General features: G+C 35.5%; 1 protein-coding gene across 1 annotated transcript; it reads left to right on the forward strand.

Annotated features, from left to right (window-relative positions):
* The first annotated feature begins 1897 nt into the window (after positions 1–1897).
* On the forward strand, positions 1898–14877 carry LOC107787609 (type 2 DNA topoisomerase 6 subunit B-like). Its single transcript, XM_075242748.1, has 12 exons — positions 1898–2043; positions 2160–2268; positions 3022–3105; positions 3859–3885; positions 4895–5003; positions 5139–5214; positions 5311–5331; positions 5592–5806; positions 11382–11529; positions 13080–13272; positions 13386–13513; positions 14354–14877. The coding sequence occupies exons 1-12, from the start codon at positions 2008–2010 to the stop codon at positions 14624–14626; spliced, it is 1419 nt and encodes a 472-aa protein (XP_075098849.1). The 5' UTR covers positions 1898–2007; the 3' UTR covers positions 14627–14877.
* The last annotated feature ends 5697 nt before the right edge of the window (positions 14878–20574 follow it).

Here is a 20574-nt window from a genome sequence, read left to right on the forward strand (position 1 = left end):
CTGCTCAATTCATTTTTCCATTCGATGATCTTCTGGATCTCATCGAAAATGTTTGATGATTCTTGGGACTTCTTTGGCGACCGTGAAGTCACCGGATGAATTGTCGAATTTTAATTAGATTAATGGTGTGTTCCCATATCAACAACAATAACAACAGTATTATCCCACACCGTGGGGTCTGGGAAGAGTAATGTGTACGCTAACCTTACCCCTACTTTGTGAGGATAGCGAGACTATTTCCAATAGACCCTCGGCTCAGGAAAGTATAAGTACCACATTAATGAAAATAATGACAAGAAGGGACAATACCAAAAGCCCTATAAAAGCATAATAAAGACAACAAGATAGTAAGGTTATCAACAATGAAAGAAAACAACGGTTAGTCATAAAAACCTACTGCCAGCAGAAAGCGAGACTGCATGCCAATACTACTGTTATGAACACTCTATACTACCTACTCTACTACCCTAATACTCGACCTCCATACCTTCCTATCAAGGGTCATGTCCTCGGTCAGTTGAAGCTGCGCCATGTTTTGCCTAATCACTTCTCTCCACCTCTTCTTTGGCCTACCTCTACCTCTCCGTAGGCCCTCCAAAGTCAACCTCTCACACCTTATCACCGGGGCATCTGTGCTCCTCCCCTCACATGACCAAACCACCTAAAATATATTACTACTATTTATGTTCACATTAATAGATCATTACGTTAAACATTATTTATAACTTGTTGAGGTTGTTACTGATTATATTGCATCGTTTTGTTACTTTAAATATAATATTTATTTTGATTGTTATTTAAATTTTATTATATCCTATTATTAAATTTATTGTTATGTAACAATGAAAATATCCCTTTTATGTAACAACCGATTTGGTGTAGTCGCGTCGTTACCTTATTTTTTTCCTCATGTTGCCATGATTATAATTTTATATTACTCTCTATCTTACCTTTTTAAATAATTATTTTATCTCATGCTCTGTTTTTTCTTTATAATATTATAAGTTAATTTTTTAAATTATCGGTATATGACATTATGAAACGATAAAAAATAGTATAATTTATCTAAATAGTATGCTCATTAAATATAACGATACAATATGTAACAACCATCCGAGCAAACGGTTAATTATGTGAACTGTTTCATTCAAAAAAATTAAATTATTAGAGTTAGCACTTTTAATTCACATCACATCACAAATTCCCATCATTCAAACTTTTCTCAATTCCTAATCACTTTCTTCTTGTATATACAATTTGGACACATGCTGATCATCCATGGAGATGTACTTTTTATAATGAGGGAGATAGGCACTCACAAGTTATGCTTATCTTTTCCTGAGCCGAGGGTATATTAGAAACGACCTTTCTATACTCACAAGGTAGGGGTAAGGTTTGCGTATACAGTACCTTCTCCATACCTTACGGTATGAAATAAAACTGGGTATGTTATTGAGATAGGCACACTGTCATATAACATAAACGGCCATATGTACATAATCCCCGACTCTAAAAAATAGGTCCATATGTACCATAATCTTTGACTCTCAAAAATCGGAATGATTGTTTGTAGTCGAGTTTTTTTCTCAAAATATGATTTTTTGATAGAATTTCAAAAAATATACAAAATGCATGTGAAATGTGATCATCCGTCTTAAGTTAATTGAAATAGATAATGACATTAGGTTAAATCGCATTTCTGAAGTGTGAATCAAATTGAATAAATCGGATATGGAATGTGACTTCTAATGCGACTTGTAAATAGCATATCCCAAATGTGACTTATACAAATGCGACTTATAAATTGCATATACTAAATGCGATTTATAAATTGCTTGCCTACGTTTCATAAATCGCATCCTCCAAATGCGACTCATAAATAGCATACATTTAGATATGAGTCTTATAAACGCATTTCTTAATTGACGAATATAAGTCATAAAATGTGATGGTATACAGAGCTCTCTCTCTCATGATCTGCATTACTGCAAAAGGTTTACAGCAGAAATGGAAGTCTCTTCCGTACAAATGCTCTATACACATGTGACTTCCTCTGCCTCGAAACTGTAGCCTCTGCATTGCTACTCCAATTGCGGCTTTTGCCATTTCTTACAATTTATTAATTGAACTTCAGTTTCACTCTTCTTCTACTTGTGCAGCTCATTTTCTGCGCTGTTCAACGATGTCGCTTAGCTGATGATCTCTGCAGATTATCCATAAAATTGACTTCCTCTTCTCGATTTGGATGCCCGCTCGTTCGAATTTCAGGCGATTTCTCTCTATCTCTCTCTCGATTTTGTTGGTGTGTGTGTGTGTGTGAGAAAATGCGAGCAGAAACATGTATTGCTTGTTAAGTTGCAACGCCGTCTGTGTGCGTGCGTGTGTGTTCTGGTTCTTCGTTCAGAAATTCGTATCTGCGACTATGTATGTCATAATTCTGTATATGCATGTATATGATATAGAAGATGTGTCATCTGGAAGTGATTCATTTTGAATACGCATTGGCTAGTTTCCTCTGGATACGGAATTTACATTTGCATTCAACTTATATTTTCTCAATTCCAAAAATCAAGTCTATATAATCAAAAAACTATGTTTCAATCCGAAGCTAGATGAGGTCGCTATACAGATCCTGACCATTCTCCTCTTCGGTATTGAACAGGTTTGAGCTATTTTACCATGACCTTCAACCTACAGTGATGCTACTCCTTTCTCCGGGCTTGAGACTGGTTTTAGTTTGTGTAGCTCGCGTGGAAGAGCTAATTAACAACACAAAACTAGTTATATCTTTTGGTTGAGTACTCAAATAAGTATAAATTGGTCGGTGTGTTAACTTGACGACTGATTTGTCCATGCTAATCTGTCTAATTCACATTTTCAATGGTCCTATTGGTTAGAATAAGGAAATGAGATTGCATTTCTGAAATAAACTGCATATTGATTTGAACTGTTGATCGAGTGTTTTGTTAATATAGTTAGCAGAATCTATGAGGCCTAATCACTGAAATTTCTTACGAACAGTTTCTGATACTGGTGTTGGAAGCAAATTGGAGGAATACCAATGTTTGAAATATAGAAACGATGCTGTTCTGACTAATCAATGGGGTAAGCAATTGGCAATTACATGCTTGTTATTTTTTTACTCTATTTTCTAAGCTATATTCCTCAGAGAGTTTTACCTGATATGCATGTAACTTTGGTTTAAGTTTCAGTAGATACCTATCGTCTAAAACATATCTGTGTATCGTATATATGAAAGAAACAAGACCTCATACTTTTATTCATCATTGCATAGACAGTAGTTCCTGTGGTTCTTAAATGGTGCATGTGACATAAGCCATAACTCTGGACTTTATTCTGACCGACTAAAATGCTGATTAAAGCACAAGAAAAAGTCGCCTTTGTATTCCATTTCTTGGAATATGAAGCATAACTTCATGCAACTTGAAGTTACTAGGGGCATTATTCTTCAGTTTTGAGCCAACAGATTAGGGAGCTGAAAAGGAGGAGCATATGGTGGGATGAGATGAAAGAGATAGATAAATATGAGGATTCTAGTGGCAAAGCAACAAAGCATTTTAGCAAATGACCAGGTCACATAAATGCCTTTGTTTTACTCCCATGGCTGCCGGACAAGAAAACTGGAAAAGAACATAAAGAAGGAAAAAAAGTACTAACTAATATAAGAGTTCAATTTTTAATTATTCAGTTTCTGGAGGTTCACAGGTATTGCAACTAAAAATCATGCGTCTCTGCTTTTTGTGTTCTCCTGCCTGGAAGATACAATTGAAAGCCTTTCATAACTTCTCTTCTGCCACATGTGAGTTTGCTGATGATATAGTATCTTTTACATTGTAGATGGGATGATTTCTCTTGCAACTACAAGTAAGTCCAACCTTCTTGGTGAATAATTCTTTTGCTTAGTCAAATTTTATTGTTAGGACAAAAATTGGGAAATTTTGTTCTCCCTCTGTCCCAAATTAGTCATCACGCTTCTCTTCTCAAGAGTCAATTTGACTAATCTTCGAAGCTAAATTGAATTACATCAACTCAATATTTTACAATTAAAACTTAGATATTCAAAAACCATACGAAAAGTACTACAAGTTGCAATTTTTCTCTCTAAAATGTTGATCAAAGTTCACATAGTTTGACTACATCTTGGGACGGAGGGAGTATGTAGTATTTTTGGGAGTTTATTCATGATGTTGTCTGCACAAATTCCTCTAGCAAGTCCTATTATTTCCCTTGTCCTTTGAGGGATGTGATACTCAATGAACTTCACAAAGAGGAAGGTTAGGCAGCTTTCTAAAACTTGAGATATTTATAGGTCAAATTAATGCCACAATATTATCATTATTTCTATTCAAACAGTCTCAAAATCTTGAAATCTTTAACTTGGAAAAGAGGCATTACCACTAAAGCAAGTCCACATTTTCCTATGGGTAAATTGGGATCAGCTTTTTACTAAAAATGTCTCAATGCTAACTCTGCACTGAATCCTGCCTATTCATGTCTTGAATGATACAGTTCCCTAACCATTTACTTTTAATCAAAGAATACATGCTCATCCGTAACACCTTCTAAATATTAGCTAAAAAGTGGCATTGACGCAGTTTGACAGTAGATTGAACTTTATGTTGTTCTCCAACTTAAGCAATTCCAGTCAAGCTCACACAGCTTCTCTTTTAGCTTAGGGTGCTCATTATCTACTAGCAATAAACCGTTGATATTGCTTTGGAAGAATGATTTCTGGATAGTATTTATGATTCACATATATAGCATATTTCTTACTTTAACAATCTTACGTCTTACAAGTACATAAGTTGGAACTACTCCTATAATCTCATAGGATTGAGCATTGGTAGTTTAAATTGAGGGATGAAAATTGCAGGCATATCTGATAGTGAGATACACAACTTAAACTTAAATTTGAAAGAATCTAATTCTGCTGGGAGACTGACAAAGCTACCCTCAACTGCAAAGAATGGTGCCAAATTCAGGTATGCCATTTGCTGGGGTTCCATCCTTGTGATCCTACTCTTAAACTAGTTTTCTCTTGATTGTACCCATCTAGTCTTTCCCCTCTTCCTATGTTTCTGTTTTTCTGCACATGGTTAATTAGTTATACCTTGCAGCGGGACTGAAGTATCAGTATCAATATCCAAGAGCCTTGATGACTTATTGGCAGAGGTTACCTACTTTCTTCAGAAGGTTCAGTTTTCATGTTTATCAGCTCATTCTAGATATGATTTCTCAAATTCAAAGTAAATCTCTATTAACTCCAGTTTTTCATGGCTTTTTATGCAGATGATCCTTGTGAAGATTCCGGCAAGTTCATTTCTGTCCTTGATATGCTTTATAATTCGAATCAAATGCAACTATCTCCTCTATAGAGCCCTTTCATAGTTCTAAATGCAACTGTTTATTTTTGGAGGGGTTCACCATGTCAAAAAAAAAATCTGTCGTTATCAAATTCGCATTGAGATTTAAAATTTTTAAGTATATGTCTTTTTACCAAGTTCTTTGGACTTCTAATTATAATTAGGGAGTTATCTTTTTCCTTCTACTGTTTCCTAGGAAATAGCTAGGACCCCTACTTCTCTTGGCTGATAGTTTGTTTCTTCTTCCAGAAAGTTGTAATGGAATTCTTAGTTGGTGGCAATGATCCTTTGGGATCACATATTGAAAATCGTATTCTGGAAATTGAGGGAAGTTCTGCATATTCTCCTGTTGAAAGCATTAAATGCTTGGAAGTAGGATTCAAGGATTATGTTCGTAAGCGCTACACTGTCTTCTCAATTGGGTGAGTACTAGAGGGGTGCTAAGTTTTGTCTGATGAATGATGCATTCCTTCATCTACTTTTTGTTGAAGGGTGGAGATAATGTGTTAATAGGTCTTACTTCCACATATTGAATTCATAATTCTTAGGTGCTAAACTCAAAAAAATAAAAAGGCAGTACTTAGCAACTAAGTTGTTCGGCCATGGGTGCGGGTGTCCGACACGGGTGTGGATCTAGAGGTCGGATCCTTCGAAATGTAAATTCTAAGATTCGGAGATGCGGATCCTAGTACGGATACGGGTGCGGGAATCCAGCTAAAAATAATTCAAAAAACCAAAAAATACAAAAATATCTCTAAACTATGAGAAATTTTGTGGAATACTTATGTATAGCTTGTAAAGTGTATATTTCTTTTTTATTTTCAAGTTGTAGATAAGTAAGGATTGATTTCCTGGATAAAGTATGTTATTTTCTTCAAATTTACCCTAGTTTTGGTTATGATTTCGGGAATCAAATTGTATCTCGCCTCGAATTTTTCCGTCTGTCGTAGTCAAAGTACCCAAAAATATTTGACCAGATCCGGTACGGATCCCATACCCACACTAGTGTCGTGCCGACATGGGTGCGGCACCTAAATTGCCGTGTCGGGGCAACTTAGCTTAGCAATGCTATTTCTTGTTTCTTCGTTGTCCAATCTGACGTAGTTTCCCGACCTTTGTCATTCTTTGCTTTACATGGAGTATTACATCTACTATCTGTTAGTTTATAGATATGTATAGTATAGTCTTGTCCCACATTGGAAAATGAGTAATATCTCCTTGTAGTGTATAACTATAAATACGGACTTCTTGTATTGTATTTATCATATAACCTATTTTCTCTCGTGCTTTCTCACATGGTATCGGAGCATTAGTGAGAAATCCGTCGATGTGCATCATTCCAGCGACTTCCGGGAAGAAAGACCTCTTCGCCGTGCAATTTTCCGGCGACTTAGAAGGCTGTCCGCAAGAAAATCACTTTTTGTTGGTGTTGTGCAAAAACCAACACCACCACAAGACTCCTCAGGTTCCGGCGACCAAACCCCAGTCAACCCCACCGGAAAACTCACGTCCACGCGCCCTCACGCACATGGAAAAGAAATTTTTTTCCGGCAAAATCTGACCCACGCGCCGGCGCGTGAGCACTGTTCCGGCCAGATTTTGAAAAAGTTCCAGTTGAACAGTAGGATCGTCTGGTAATTTTGATCCTACCCTCACTGGTTTTTTTGCATTCCGACAACTTTGAGTTTTTCCGACTGCTACAGTAGATTCGGCGAGCTACAGTGTTTCCAGCGTGAACAGTGTTTCCGGCGCAGAACAATGTTCTGTTTTCCTGCTGTAAACAGTGTTTTTCAAGCTATTTCTCCAGAGTTCTCACAAGAGTTATTTATTTCCGCTATTTCAAGTTAACCCTACTACTACAAATTGTAGCGACATAGGAACCGATGTTTTTAATAGTCGGATGGTTTCTTTAGCAGATTATATTGAGTTTCTTTAGTACAAAGCATGCAAGCAGACATCTTCTGAGATAGTTTCTGTTGTTCAAACAGGTAATAGCGTGACTTGTTTCTCCCAATCCTCATCCTCTGAGTCTTGGATCATTGATTCAGGTGCATCAGATCATATTTCTGGTAACAAATCTCTTTTCACTACTATTTCGTATTCTCAATCTCTTCCAAAAGTCACAATGGCCAATGGGTCTCAAACCATGGCAACTGCAATAGGTCAAACAAGCTCACTTCCTTCCTTACCTTTAGATTCAGTCCTTTTTGTTCCCAATAGTCCTTTTAATCTCATAGCTGTTAGTCGCTTAGCCAAATTACTTAAATGCGCTGCTTTATTTCTTGATGACCATGTTTTTATACAGGAACGCAGTACAGGGCGGATCATTGGTACCGGACGTGAATCAAACGAACTTTATTATCTTATTCTTGCTAAATCACATGGACTCACATCTTGTCTTCCTTATACAACTTGTCCTGTTACTGATTTACCAGATTTATTACATAAACGGTTGGGACATCCCAGTTTGTCAAAACTTCAGAAAATGGTATCTGGTTTATCTCACTTGTCAGCTCTAAAGTGTGAGTCATGTCAGCTCGGTAAGCATACTCGCTCCCATTTCCCTCGGCGTCTTGATAATCGAGCAGAGTCACCTTTTACTTTAGTCCATTCAGATATTTGGGGTCCTAGTCGGGTCAGTTCCACCTTGGGATTCCGCTACTTTGTCAGTTTCATTGATGATTATTCAAGGTGCACTTGGATATTTTTGATAAAAAATCGATCTGAGCTGTTTTCTATTTTCCAGACCTTCCACGCTGAAATTCAAAATCAATTTGAGGTTTCTATTCGCACATTTCGTAGTGATAATGCCCGAGAGTATTTGTCTTCCCCATTTCATCAGTTTATGAAATCTCATGGGATTATTCATCAAACATTTAATCCGTACACATCTCAATAAAATGGGGTAGCTGAAAGAAAGAATAGACATCTTATTGAAACAGCTCGTACCCTACTCATACAATCTCATGCTCCGTTGCGTTTTATAGGGGATGCAGTTCTTACATCTTGCTATCTTATTAATCGTATGCCATCTTCAGCTATCCAGAACCAAGTTTCATTCTCTGTCATGTTTCCCCACTTACCTTTGTTTTCTCTTCCACCCCATATCTTTGGAAGCACTTGTTTTGTCCATAACCTTACTCCAGGAACAGATAAGTTAGCTCCTCGTGCTCTTAAGTGCGTATTTCTGGGTTTCTCGAGAACACAAAAGGGGTATCGATGCTACTCTCCTGACCTCCAGCGGTACCTTATGTCCGCTGATGTTACCTTCTTTGAAACCCAATCATACTTCACAGGTTCAGGTCATCACTTAGATATTTCTGAGGTACTACCAGTTTCATCTTTTGGAGATTCAGTCACTCCAGCTCCACCACCTACAACTCCAGTTGTAGCTCCACCACCTATAGCTCCAGTTGTAGCTCTACCACCTATAGCTCCAGTTCCACCACCTGCAGCTCCACCACTCTTGACTTATCATCGTCGTCCACATCCAGCATCAGGCCCAGGTGATTCACGCCCCGCATCAGATTCTGCACCTATTGCGGACTTGTCTCCTCTTAGTCAACCAGTTGCACTCCGCAAAGGTGTACGATCCACACTTAATCCTAATTCCCACTATGTCGGTTTAAGTTATCATCGCCTGTCGTCACCTCATTATGCTTTTATATCTTCTTTGTCCACTGTTTCTATCCCTAAGTCTACAAGTGAGGCACTATCTCATCCAGGATGGCGACATGCTATGATTGACGAGATGTCTGCTTTACATGAAAGTGGACACTTGGGAGCTTGTTCCTCTTCCTGCAGGTAAGTCTACTGTTGGTTGTCGTTGGGTTTATGCAGTCAAAGTCGGCCCGAATGGCTAGGTTGATCGGCTTAAGGCTCGTCTTGTTGCAAAAGGATATACTCAGATTTTTGGGCTTGATTATAGTGATACTTTCTCTCCCGTGGCTAAAGTAGCATCTGTTCGTCTCTTTTTGTCCATGACTACTGTATGTCATTGGCCTCTTTATCAGTTAGACATTAAGAATGCTTTTCTCCGCGGTGATCTTGAGGAAGAAGTTTATATGGAGCAACCACCTGGTTTTGTTGCTCAGGGGGAGTTTAATGGTTGTGTGTGCAGATTGCACAGGTCACTATATGGTTTGAAACAGTCCCCTCGAGCTTGGTTTGGTAAGTTCAGCACAATTATTCAGGAGTTCGGCATGACTCGTAGTGAGGCTGATCACTCTGTGTTTTATCGGCATTCTGCTCCTAATCTGTGTATTTATCTAGTGGTTTATGTTGATGATATTGTTATTACTGGCAATGATCAGGATGGTATTACTAATCTGAAGCAACATCTCTTTCAGCACTTCCAGACTAAGGATCTGGGCAGATTGGAGTATTTTCTAGGTATTGAGGTCGCTCAGTCTAGCTCAGGTATTGTTATTTCACAGCGGAAGTATGCCTTAGACATTCTTGAGGAGACTGGAATGATGGGTTGCGGACCTATTGACTCTCCTATGAATCCGAATGCTAAGCTTCTGCCTGGACAGGGGAGCCTCTTAGAGACCCTACGAGATATAGGAGGTTGGCTGGCAAATTGAATTACCTCATAGTGACTAGACCTGACATTTCTTTTCCGGTGAGTATTGTAAGTCAGTTTATGGATTCTCCATGTGATAGTCACTGGGATGCAGTTGTTCGCATTCTTCGGTATATAAAGTCAGCTCCAGGCAAAGGATTACTATTTGAGGATCGAGGACACGAGCAGATTGTTGGGTACACAGATGCTGATTGGGCAGGATCACCTTTTGATAGACGTTCTACGTCTGGATATTGTGTTCTAGTAGGAGGTAACTTGGTCTCGTGGAAGAGCAAGAAACAGAATGTAGTTGCTCGATCTAGCGCCGAAGCCGAATATCGGGTCATGGCTATGGCGACGTGTGAGTTAGTTTGGGTCAAGCAGTTGCTCAAGGAGTTAAAGTTCGGAGAAATCAGCAAGATGGAACTAGTGTGTGATAACCAAGCTGCTCTTCATATTGCGTCAAATCCGGTGTTCTATGAGAGGACTAAACACATTGAGATCGACTGTCACTTTGTCAGAGGAAAAATACTTTCAGAAGATATTGTTACAAAGTTTGTAAAGTTGAATGATCAACTAGCAGATATTTTCACTAAGTCTCTTACTGGTTCTCGTATTAGTTACATGTGTAACAAGCTCGGTACATATGATGTGTATGCACCGGCTTGAGGGGGAGTGTTAGTTTATAGATATGTATAGTGTAGTCTTGTCCCACATTGGAAGAGGAGTAATATCTCCTTGTAGTGTATAGCTATAAATAGGGACCTCTTGTATTGTATTTATCATCTAATATCATATAACCTATTTTCTCCCGTGCTTTCTCACACTATCTTTTAGGCCTTTCGTGCTGCAATTTCCCATTAAAAAGTGTAACATTTACAGTTCTTCCCTCTTTCTTGTGTAGTTTTGTCTGTATGTCTGACTGTTCATTAGGGTACTTTAGTGTGATGTAAAGTAGTTAATTCTTTTTCTAAAATGCATAATTTGAAGATTTTAGCTTCTTAAAGGACTGGTCTAGTCAAATAGTTTAGCTTGAGTGAAGATGGGGAAAAAAGAAGCTTGGGATGGAGTGGAGCAGGGGAGAAAAAATCAGGGTCAAATATAAAAGGGAATGCTAGAACTCAAGCCAGATAAGCAGAAGGAAGGAGTAGAGGCAATAAGACTGATCACATGTAGCATGCAGGAAGTAGCAACTCAAGGTCAAACTTTTTATAATCTGGTCGAGAATTCAATTCACTCTTTCTATATTTTGATGTAGGATGATTTAAGTTTCCTTGCATTATTTAGTTAAGATCTATTGGTGGTGCTAAACTAGAAATTGCGATGGCTCATATATGGATATTCCCCTTTGGAGATGCAACTGTCGTCCAGAGCAAAAAAAAGCTGCATTAAAACAATCTTATTATATTTAAAGCTGTAGTTTCATATTTCAGGGAAAATCTGAAGGTTGGAACTGGGGTTGCTAACTCTTCTGGAAGTTCTCAGGGCAATACCCAGGTGGTGGAAGCTGTGGTGATTATCAGTGAGCTGTCAGAACAATTCCCTTCTTCCTGCATCAGGGAACAAGACATGAAAACGGAGGTTTGCTTTTGGATTATTAATTGAAGAAAGCTCTTAAAATCATAAAAAATGTTCACATTCTAATATGTGCTTATTATTAACCATGTTGTTACCGAATGTTAGATAACAGTTTTCACCGTATACATGTCATGTTGCATATTCTTTCTAAACTTCTATTAACTTGTAAGTTGAGTTCATTTGTTGTCTTAGAACAAGTGGATCGTGAAATATCTCAGATCTGCATTATTAATGTCTGGAGTTTCAAATTTTCAGGGTTTTATATCACTATAATGAATCTCTTGTTTTTATATAAAGCATGGAACACAAGGTGAAGAACCCGTGCCTGTATGGTGTGTGGAAGCTGATATTTATGCATCTTTCCCTACATCATAGAGTAGAGAGATATTTATGTGAGTAATAACTGAAAGATATTTCGATTTTTTTATGGCCAGTAAGTGGACCTATTTCTTTGGGCCATCCTGATAACATTTGATTCGATAGGATTACATATACAGCAACAACAACTATGCCTCAATTCCAAGCAAGTCGGTTTGGCTATTCCATGACCTTGTAGCTCCTTTTAAGCTCATGCATATGATTAGATATGCGTTGAGCTTTAATGAAGAAATGAGGATTTATATAGTCGACCCTAACTAGTTCGGGACGGAAGCATAGAAGTTGAAAAGTGAGATTGTCCATAGTAATGTTGTACTCCCTCCGTTTCAATTTATGTGAACCCATTTGACTGGGCACGGAGTTTAAGAAAAGAGAATACTTTTGAACTTGTGGTGTAAAATGAGACACATATATTTTGTGTGGCTATAAATCATTGCATAAAGGTAAATTGTTTCCAAATAAGGAAAGAGGTCATTCTTTTTGGCATGGACTAAAAAGGAAATAGGTTCACATAAATTGAAACGGAGGGAGTAATAAAAAATAAAGTATTGTCTAAAATCTAATCTATTATGTATCTTTCCAATTTTATAGATGTCTCCAAGGGGACAAGTATTTTCTAAAATCTAGAGTATCCCATTGTGCACCAAACAGGATACATTAATTGTCCGATTTTACCTAGTGTAAACAAATGTGGCCTCTGGTATTAGCTTTAATTAAGTATTGCTTATTACACTTAAGAGGATATCAGAAGTTTTTGCTAAGTGAATCATAGAAGTTACAGGTTGGTTAAGTCCAAGGATTTCTAGTCCTTACAGTAGTTTCAACATATTCTGGAGGTGTGTTGGAAGTTCAACATAACAAAGACATGTTAAAAGGCACCGTGTGTACCTTAGCATCAATCTGTAGTTGTCGTATGGGTCAGGAAGATGATTGGTCAAAACTTAGTCTTCTAACATTGGTTGCAATGACAAAATATTTTAAGCAATTTTTTTAAAAATTTAGCTCCTTCTACCTGATTGATGAGATGCTGTTGAAGTTATTTAATTCATCTCTGAGCATTACTTGCTCGCCTTCTTTTAGTTGAGCCAGTATCTCGCCCTCCTTCATGTTTTCTTTTCAGAATAATAGTAGTTTGTTTCTGTTTCTTTGATTTGTATCTTTATGCCTGATTCCAGATCTTATATTTCAAGGACTTTGTACCTTGTTCTATTGCTCAGTCGTCCGTTGATGCATTCACAAGCATCAACTGGAAAAGTTATGGGTTGGCTCTACGAAGCATTGCAGATCATGATGGTTGTGTAATGCTGGAATGGGAGAACCTGCCACAATATTTTCACGTTCATATTGCCATCCATTGTTACCGTAGACAATATCCGTAAATTATACATATCCATGATAATTAACATGGTTATACAATCTTAGGCATTACCTTTAAACAGTGAGAAATTTCTTGCATCTGTGTTTTGCTTAACTTGCTTTCAAGGTGAAACAGTTGGTTGCACAAAACTGTCTACCTGATCGAAATCTTGCTAGAAAAGCTGTCAAGTGTGCTTTGGATGACTTAAAGGAAAATAATCAAGGGGTTCTCCTAAGTACACGTGCTCTTAAGGTAAATTTTTCTCGATCTTCTCTGCATTCAAAATGATCATTGGATTTTCTGGTTCCTGGTATTGGCTGAGCTATGAACAAATTAATCCCCCCATTTTATGATCTATTCTGCATTCTTATATGTCCATACCCAAGCATGAAGCAGAAAAAGTAGTTTGTATGATTTTCTTTTGATGTGGATTGTTAAAGGATTGGTTGTTAACCAGAGAGTATACGGTAATTCCATCTGACTAGGTAGTTCATATATTAAAGGAACTAGTCATGGTTTAGTCTTTTACATTCTTCATAAACCATCTGATATTAAAGGGATGACAGTTATTCAAACAGTTAATGAGAGCAGCGGCCGGAAAGGAGTATATTCTCACTGGGAATGAAAGCTTCCTAGAAAGAATTCTCCTGCTAACTGGGAGTTGCTTTTGAAGCATTATCTATTTAGCACTGCTGGCCAGTTTCTTGTCAGATATAGCTTTTTCATTAGCTGGAAGTGCATGTGCTTTCACGTTTTTACACTTTTTCAGCAACACACTTATTCAGTACACTTATATCTATGGTCAGAGGCGCATGTAAATATGCCAGTGGCTTATGTGTTTACACCCTCTATCCTAGACTTTAGCTATATAGTGGAACAGCTTTCAAAAAAAAATAGGCCATGTATATATATCTTTATATTAGTCCACTGCTACAACATAGTAGTAGGTGCAGTAGTCTTTTGCATGCATTAATTTTAATTATCATGCATCTTCGAGCTGAATATGATCCCCTTTAAAGTTGAAATGGTCAAAATCGATCTCAGTTTGCATCCACGCATATAACTTAGCTTCTAATTTGTTTTTCATCATAGATTTGTGATTATGCACCTGATCTTGCAAAAACTCTTGCTCGCCTGATCTTATCGTCAAATGACTTGAACTTCCAAGAAGAATGCTGTTCTCTTCTAGGAGTGCAGTCTGAAGAGGTTAACATGGATAATGTTGGAAATTGCATAAGGGATAAGATAGTTTCAGTCATCGGATTAAATGATCGTAACTCCCAGAAGCATAAAGATGCCCCAAGTTTCCTCTTTGAAGATGATTATTTCCGGAAAGAGGATTTCATGGACGAGGAATATCAATAAGATGAAGAAGCTTACAACTCTTTGGATCTATAGAAAGCTAGAAGCATTGTTACATATCCAACTATTAGTTACTACTTTGTCATGCCATATGGTTTATCACAATTCACAATCAATCTCTGCCATGCTATATTATTTTTATTGAGGGATAGACGGCTTCATATGACATGAGATTTTGTGAATTGATGTGAGAAATATATATTAACTAACTATAGTTAACTGATAATGATGACGTGAGAATGTGTTTTAACAAACTGTATATATAGTATAATTAAGTGAGAAAAGGGCATATGTTGAAGATATATGTCATGTATTTAGTGTAAAATACGAGTTTGACTAAAATACTACAACAACAACAAAACATACTCAATATATTTTCATAAGTGGGGTTCGGGAGGATAATGTATACCCAAATCCTACCCTACCTTGTGCAGGCAGAAAGGCTATTTTCGGAACAGAGTTTGACAAAAATGTTTCCCCATTAGAGTTAGTGAATTTTCACGAAAACAAACAAGGCCAACAAAAGACATGAATATTTTTCCTGTTGGAGAAAAAGATTTGTTGCTTTCATGCAGGCAAAATGAAACAGTTTCTCCAATGAATTTGGGATTTCGTGGCTCCATTGCTTGATTTTACTCCATCGAACAATGTTTCTTTAGTCCCCACACATAAGAAAAAGCTAAAGAATATGCCTTAGATAATGATGGTATAGCCAGCTTTAGGTAGAAACTATAAATAATAGGAGTAGTAATTAGCTACTGGCAAGCTAGCTAGCTCGTGCGGCATGCAACATAAATATCGCAGAAATGATTGAAGCAATAGAGAGCCAATCAATGCTGCTTCGGCAGGTGTAAAGCATTGAGATTTTATTTGGCTGTTGGAATAATATTTCTAATTTAGTATGATCTCGGTCTATATATAGGCGCACGCACAAAGTTGGGACCAGCCTCTCTGTACCAGCAAATAGGCAAAGACATTATTCAAACCTCCGTCATGATTTGATGATCAATTCAATTCTCTATTCCGCATTCAAACCTCCGTAAGGATTCGAACCACACGGAGATTTTTAATTCAGCCACGCTACTTGAACTGCTTTGAAATAACTCTCCTTTTCTTATGTAATTTAACAATAACATGTTTCTGGAAGAGCCGCGTGACTTTAATTTATCTCTTTGATGTTTGAACAAAGACCAATTCTTCCTTATATGTATACATAATCTAACGTAACGAAAGTGAAAGAAGAACTAATGATTTCCAGCGTGAGTGAATGTCAGGAATTCCAACTAGAATTGTTGTTAGATCTATTGCCTGACTTAAGGATCTTAGGGTAGGGTATCCAGGGACAGCTCAAGCACATATGGGGCCTAAAGCCAAAATTTAATATGAGGCATCAATTTTAAAAGAAAGTTATAGGATATATTTTTATTTGAAGTCTATTCTTCTAACCTTTTGAGATATAAAGTTGTTAATAAGTTATTTTATAATCGATTTTTTCTAATAATTCTTGCTCGATTGATAATATAGCCAACCTATCTAATCTTTCTTGAGATATTGTTGATCTTAGATAAGATTTTACATAGCAATATAAGTATAGAACTATTGGAAGCTTAAAAGTATTGTTGAACACTTGAACTAGTGAAATCTTGGAGAAAGAAGTGAGTAAGAATATCAAAGAGAAACACAAAAAATATGTAGGGTTTTTTGAAATATGAAAGATATTGGAAAAAAAAAGAAAGAAAGACTGCCTTAGACAAATTAAGGAAGAGAGAGCAAATTTTTAATGAAGGAGTAAAAAATAAAAAACCAAAAGTTATGAAAATTATTCATCTACACATTTTAAGTAAGTCAAAGTATTATTTTATTTATATATCTAAAAATTATTCTTTCCTTTATATTAAAAACTCTAATTTTGTATTAAAAATACTAAATATTATTTTTTAAATACCTATGAACCTATTATTTAAAAAAATGGCCCCTAAATTTGGGGGCCTAAGTCAGACGCATTACTCCACGTAAGGTTGGAGCCGGCCCTGAGGGTAACCTCAGGTGGAAAGGGCAAGAGGTAGCTTTTTGTCAGTCAATAAGTAATGTAGGCGTCGATGACTAATTGAATGCAGAAGTTTTTTTGCACCAAATATATAAAGCATTAATTTACACCAAATAGATTAAATAATTCTCCCTCACATTCATATGTGTCTCATTAGCTTCCACTCTATACCATTACATGCTACCTATATCTATATATGAAATATCTACTCTTTACTCTGGAAATGATTTTACTGTGTGTAATTGAATTTAAACAAAAAAGAGCCTAAGGAAAAAAAACGAATGAAACAAAAAAAAAATGTATGATATGAAGTATGACCCTGCTACTAACAATAGGTAATGCGCTATACTGTGGGAAGTATATAAAGAACAGAAAAGAGAGATCTGATTGATCGTAGGATCATATATGAGAGAGTATATTCTCCAAATTGCACTCTTCTGAAATCCAGTCTGTAAAATCATCATCATAATACCGTACACCAAAATAGGAGGGAGTCTACGCGGTAAAATTGTCTGCGTGTGATCTATAGGTCACAAGTACGAGCCGCGAAAACAACCACTAATGCGTGCGTTAGGGTATACTGCATGCATCATAGCCCTAAGGGTATGTCCCTTCTCATAACCCTACGTAAATGCGGAATGTTTTGTGCATCTAGTTTTTTTTTTTTTTTTTTTTGTAATACAGTAGACCAATAAACATTAGTATTCCACTTGGATCCAACAATGGGGTCATCTTCTTTGAGAATCACTCAATGCAATCAGGCACTTAGCATTGTTCCCATTCATGAATAGAGAAAATTTCCTACTACTTGTTTTGCAGCTGTTCTTTCTAACATGATCAATGATTTCTGTCAAGAAACAACTCTGGTAATTTATTTCCATTTTCTTATTACAACAACAACATAACTAGTATTAATTCATACTGTGGGGTCTGAGAGAGATTAAGTGTGTACGCAGACTTTACCCCTACCTTATGAGGATAGAGAGGTTGTTTTCAATAGATCCTCGACTTAGGAAAGCATAAGCACTATATTAATGAAAATATAGACAAGAAGCGATAGTACCAAAAAGCCATATAAAAGCAGAATAAAAACAACAAGAAAGTAAAGTGATCAATAATAAAAAACAACATTAGTCACAAAAACCTAGTACCAACAGAAAACGAGACCCGATAGCAATACTATTGTTATCAATTACTGGAGCACGTTGGCTGAAAAAAGGGCTAAAGAAAAATCTTTTGAATGATCACTAAAGATCCGTATCTAAGATGAGAAGCCCTAGTTGTCGTTTGATAGGGTGAGCTAGCTAGGGTTTTCTCCATTTCAAGAACCTTACCAACAAAAACATCATGTTAAAGTTAGAAAAAGGGAAAAAGGAAACATAAATTTAAAAAAAAAGGGAAAACAAAGAAGATTACAAAGTTTTTTTTGTTTTTTGTTTTTTTGCATTGTATAAAGTATGTTGTTTAATGAGTTATATAGTGATTATTAGTTTTCTTCGACTCCGTCCCATAAAAGTTATATATTGTTTAATATATAGTTAAATAAATAAAAGTATGCTTTCCGTTAACATTAATTTTTGGATGAAATAGTCGTACAGTACTCTAACTTGGTATTAAAATAAACAAACTGATGAGTTCAAGTTTCACAATTATCCATTATAGAATAGAATTCTCGCATACTTGAATTGACCTATAAAAAGGAATAACACCCTCAAATGATCATCGGTGTATTGAAAATATAGTTAAGTAAATAAAATATGTTCCCTCTAGTAACTTAAATTTTTTAATAAGATGTTCAAATAGTTCAACGTTTACAATTGCATCTTAGATGTAGTACGAGAAAAAGACAAAAGTAACAAACTACATAAATATATTACTCCCTCTGTCCTAATTTATGTAATGCATTTTTCTTTTTAGGATGTCACGGAAAGAATAATATTGTTCTATATTAAGAAATAATTTAATTTTAAATTTTTTAATTTATTTTTGTTGAGATGATTTATATCCATGCAAATATCTACGACTTTTTTTAGACAATAAGTTTTAATTTTTTTTTATTCCTTAAATTTCATTTCCAGTCAAAGTGTATCACATAAAATGGATAAGAGGGAATATTCATATAATTATTACTACTATTTACTACTAATATACACCACGTATCTTCTTGACTAAAATAGGGTTTGACATTTGAATAGTCAAACTGAAAAATATGACAAAAAAATTACACATAAATGTATGAACTGGAGTGATAGATCTCTAATGTTTCCAATGGAAGATAGAGAACATCGTCCAATTTCCAATATTCAAAGCTAAGTAAATGACCTAAAAATACACCTTCTTTTTCTTGTACTTTGCCATCGGGATGGCAGGTAGAATTAACTTGTAAAAGATACGATGAGAATATAAACAATTACTATATTGTTTTTGTTCTTTTACTAATATAAACAATTAGTACTATATTTTTTTGTTCTTTTATTTAAAAAGAAATGCTTGACAAATAATTTGACATAAAACAAACTGCTACATCGTTTAAAAACATCTCTTTTTACAAATTTTATTTGATAAACTATGCGTTTAGAAATAAACATTGGCCTAACAGACTCCTACTTCTTTATCTCCTCATCTAGTACTTCTATAAAAGGAAATAAATAAGTAAAAGGAAATCAAGTTCTAATATAGGCAAATCTATCCCGCTACTTATATTCAAATAATTCTCTTTGACGTCACCAACTTTAGACTTGTAGTACGAATACTTCAAAATAGAAAGGAATTCTAAAGTTATTTTATGAAAAGAAGGAGAATATTTTATTTATACCATCACACGCAGCCATTAGATTTTTGCATTGGTGTTTGCGTGATGCGACTTCTTTAAATCCATCCAACGGGCCAAATAGTGTCTAAATTACTCCGTCCGTATCGTATTATCAGTCATTTAGTTGTCTCAAATTATTTGTCATTTTAGAAATTTAAGATAAAATTAATTTTTTTTTCTTTTTACCCTTAATAATAATTATTCTTGAAAACTACAAATACCTCAATTATCAATAACTTTGTTCAAATACCAATAAAAAAAGATTAAATGTTAAGACATGAATAAGAGTAAATTAGTCAAAATCCCATCCTAATTAATTTTGTCAAAAGCGTGTATAAGAGAATCATGTTATATAATTTGAAATGGAGGGAGTAATTCGTATGTATTGTGAGTTGTGACTATCTAACAAGTAGGAGTATTAAATAAATAATTTTTAAAAAATAATATTATATAAGTGCTCTTAAAATAATAGTAAAAAATATAAATATTTTTCATATTTGTTTGTACATATATTCATTATGTATGTTATATACAAAAATTATACAACTTTTATACATTATTTTGGCTGTCGAATGTAAATAATTTCTGGTGCGGGCTAAAAGTAATAATACCCAATAAGTTTGCTCAGTCAAGTACTCCATATAACATTCAACATTTTTTATTGATTTAATTTTTAACTCTGATTTCTAATTTCTGTGTGGTTATTATAGAATCAATTTTTTTTCAACATTATTTGCAAAATAATGTTGCTTCACTGTATTAACTCCAACTTGAAATATATAATTCAAGTTGAAAATTTTATATAAGAAGTATTTCAGGTGAAAAAATAATTTTCACTTACATAATTCAACATTTATTTAACAAACAAATTAAGGAAAAATATATAAGTTACCTCTTGAACTATGGACCAAATCTCTGTTACACATTTTTTGCGGACTAATATTACCTTACACACTTAACCTTTCTAAAGTGTAGCTAAGACACACCTTTTTGTCTACGTGGCTAGCGCGTGATTTACAAACAAAATAAGGCTTCTGAACAATAAAAATATTTATATTTAGTGTTTTATATGAACGGTTCAAATCTAATAAA

The sequence above is a fragment of the Nicotiana tabacum genome, chromosome 22 (assembly GCF_000715075.1).
Source record: "Nicotiana tabacum cultivar K326 chromosome 22, ASM71507v2, whole genome shotgun sequence".
Taxonomy (NCBI): Eukaryota; Viridiplantae; Streptophyta; class Magnoliopsida; order Solanales; family Solanaceae; genus Nicotiana; species Nicotiana tabacum.

Coding starts and splice junctions, on each gene's coding strand:
- LOC107787609 (XM_075242748.1), top strand. CDS start 2,008: ATGGAAGTCTCTTCCGTACAAATGCTCTATACACAT. Junction 3,106..3,858: donor TGTTCTGACTAATCAATGGG/GTAAGCAATTGG, acceptor TTTACATTGTAG/ATGGGATGATTTCTCTTGCA. Junction 5,004..5,138: donor AAGAATGGTGCCAAATTCAG/GTATGCCATTTG, acceptor TATACCTTGCAG/CGGGACTGAAGTATCAGTAT.